Raw genomic sequence first — 2,164 nt, forward strand, 5'->3', positions numbered from 1 at the left:
CAGGATGGTCTTGAACTCCTGACCTCGTGATCCGCCTGTCTCGGCCTCCCAAAGTGCTGGGATTACAGGCTTGAGCCACCGCGCCCGGCCCTTTCTTACCTTTTTAAAGACAGTAAAAATAGACCGAGAAGTCTCAAGATGTAGGCCCAGAAGAAATAAAGGAAGAAAACTGGTGAGGAAACGCCTCTGTTCTTCCACTTGGGGCACAGCCATCTATTCCTAGGCAGTGAAGTCCTCCCGCTGACTACAGCCCTCACACCCTGGCATCCCTGGCTAACCAGCAAAGTTGTGACCCTATCTGAGGAACCCATGAGAGCACTGCCGTCCCATCAGAACATCCTAAACTTTGGTGATTCCTGAACCCTCTCCCCACTTGTGTGTGGCAGGGACTAGTAGGAGGGTGCCTAAGGGCTCTGCCACCTCCAGGAGACACTGCTCCAAGTCTCTGAACTAATGGGGGAACTACATGTGATCTAGTTTGCCTAAGCTGTCTAGGGACTCCCATCCCCAAACCGACCCAGTAGACTAGAAGGCTAAGTTCCATACCTGCTTGGCAGCCGCCACCCCTTGGCCTCTGGCCTGAGGGCCCTTCCGAGGTCTTGGCCCTGGCATTGTGGCAGCCTAGATACCTATGGAAGAGTTACAGAGATTTAGGCTGGAGTAGCCCATAAGCCCCACCCCCAACAGTGCTACCTGTGGTAAGGTGTGGATAGTAAACTCCTGAAGAAGGCAATGCTGAACACCAAAGGATGGATTACCTTTAATTAAAGCACTGAAGCAGCACAGGCCATGGGAGGGATGGGGATCACCTGTCAATGGGTTTACTGGGGAGTGTTCTGAACGGACTCAAATTTAAAAGCACATTCAGGGAAGTACTGTAGGTTCAGGGTGGGTGGAAGGCTGGGTAGAATTCAGAAAGGCTCTAAAGCTGTGCTTATGGAAGCCACAGCTGGCTATTTAATTTTAAATTGCAATGAATTAAAATGAAATAAAGCTAAAAATCCAGTCCATCAGCCACAACAGACACATTCCAAGTGCTTAACAGCCATATGCGGCAAGGGGCTATGACCAGACAGTACACACACACAACATTTTCATCAACCAAGGACACTTTATCAAAGTTCCATCTCACGGCTGTGCTCTGGAGAGAGCTGTCTCAGCATTCTGATTCCCATAAAGATCTCACAGTCATTCACAGGACCTCCTGTGTCAGACCTTGTGATGGGCACTGGGAGCGCAGAAATGAATCTAAGACAGTCTCAGCCCTCAAGGACCATGTATATGGTGGAGGTGGACTACACGGGGTTGCCCCAGGGGCTATGGGTGCCCTGAGGTGACCCCTTCTTCAGCACTGGGAGAAAAGCCGCCTCCTTTGAGGCGGTGACGCCTCGGCTGAGTCACGCAAATAAGTTGGGAGAAAGAGGGGAATAGGATTCTTAGCCGAGGGAACACCTGATGGCTCTGAAGTGGGGAGCAGCTTGGCTCGTACAAGGGAACCTGAGGCCTGGTATGATTAGGGCATAAACGGTGAGGCCTGAATGCACAAGGCGAGATGGAAGCGGCACAACATGAAAACCTCTAAGCCGAAAAGTGTTTGGGCAGTATTCTGAGGGCGCTGGGAAAGAAGTGGCAGGATCAGATCGGTGTTTCAGAAACCCCACTCTGGCGGCAAAGGGTAGGTGCACAGGAGGTAGGGGGAGAAGGCAGGAAGCCGGCGCATCTCGCCACAGCCCAGGCAGGGAGACCAGCTGACGGGCGTGGAGGCGGCGGGGAGCGGGCGGAGGAGCTGGCTGGCGCTCCGGGAGACTCTCAGTGTCAGATTTCGGGACTTAGGTGAGCGGCTGGGCCCCGGGAGTGACCCTGGCTCCGGTGAAAGCGAGGCCAGTCAGACACTCCAAGGCTGCGGCCCCGATGACAGAACCAGGCCTCACGAGAGATGGGCAACGGAGTCCGTAGGGGGAGGCGACACGGGACCCCCACTCCCGCGCTGCGGGACGCGCCGCCCTGCCCCGCCCGCGCCGCCTCCATCTCCCCCGCGGTCCCCCAGAGCTCCCCACGCCGAGGGGCGGGGACACGGCATACCTCGCGGTGAATCCAAGCCAAACCCCGGCCTTCTCCCACCCGGCACCGCCCTGCGCTCCCGCGGGCCCTCGGCCGCAGCGGT

At 56.1% G+C, this 2,164-nt stretch overlaps 1 protein-coding gene across 1 annotated transcript in view; it reads right to left on the reverse strand.

Moving 5' to 3' along the window:
• CC2D1B (coiled-coil and C2 domain containing 1B) overlaps nt 1-2,164 on the reverse strand; it is a 13,695-nt gene extending 11,531 nt beyond the window's left edge. The window contains exons 1-2 of the mRNA XM_011926277.1: nt 2,083-2,164; nt 547-629 (exon numbers count right to left, since the gene is read on the reverse strand). Coding sequence (XP_011781667.1) covers nt 547-612 — 66 coding nt within the window. The 5' untranslated portion in view covers nt 613-629; nt 2,083-2,164. The remainder of the gene's footprint in view (nt 1-546; nt 630-2,082) is intronic.

Source organism: Colobus angolensis, unplaced genomic scaffold (genome assembly GCF_000951035.1).
Source record: "Colobus angolensis palliatus isolate OR3802 unplaced genomic scaffold, Cang.pa_1.0 Scaffold68, whole genome shotgun sequence".
NCBI lineage: Eukaryota > Metazoa > Chordata > Mammalia > Primates > Cercopithecidae > Colobus > Colobus angolensis.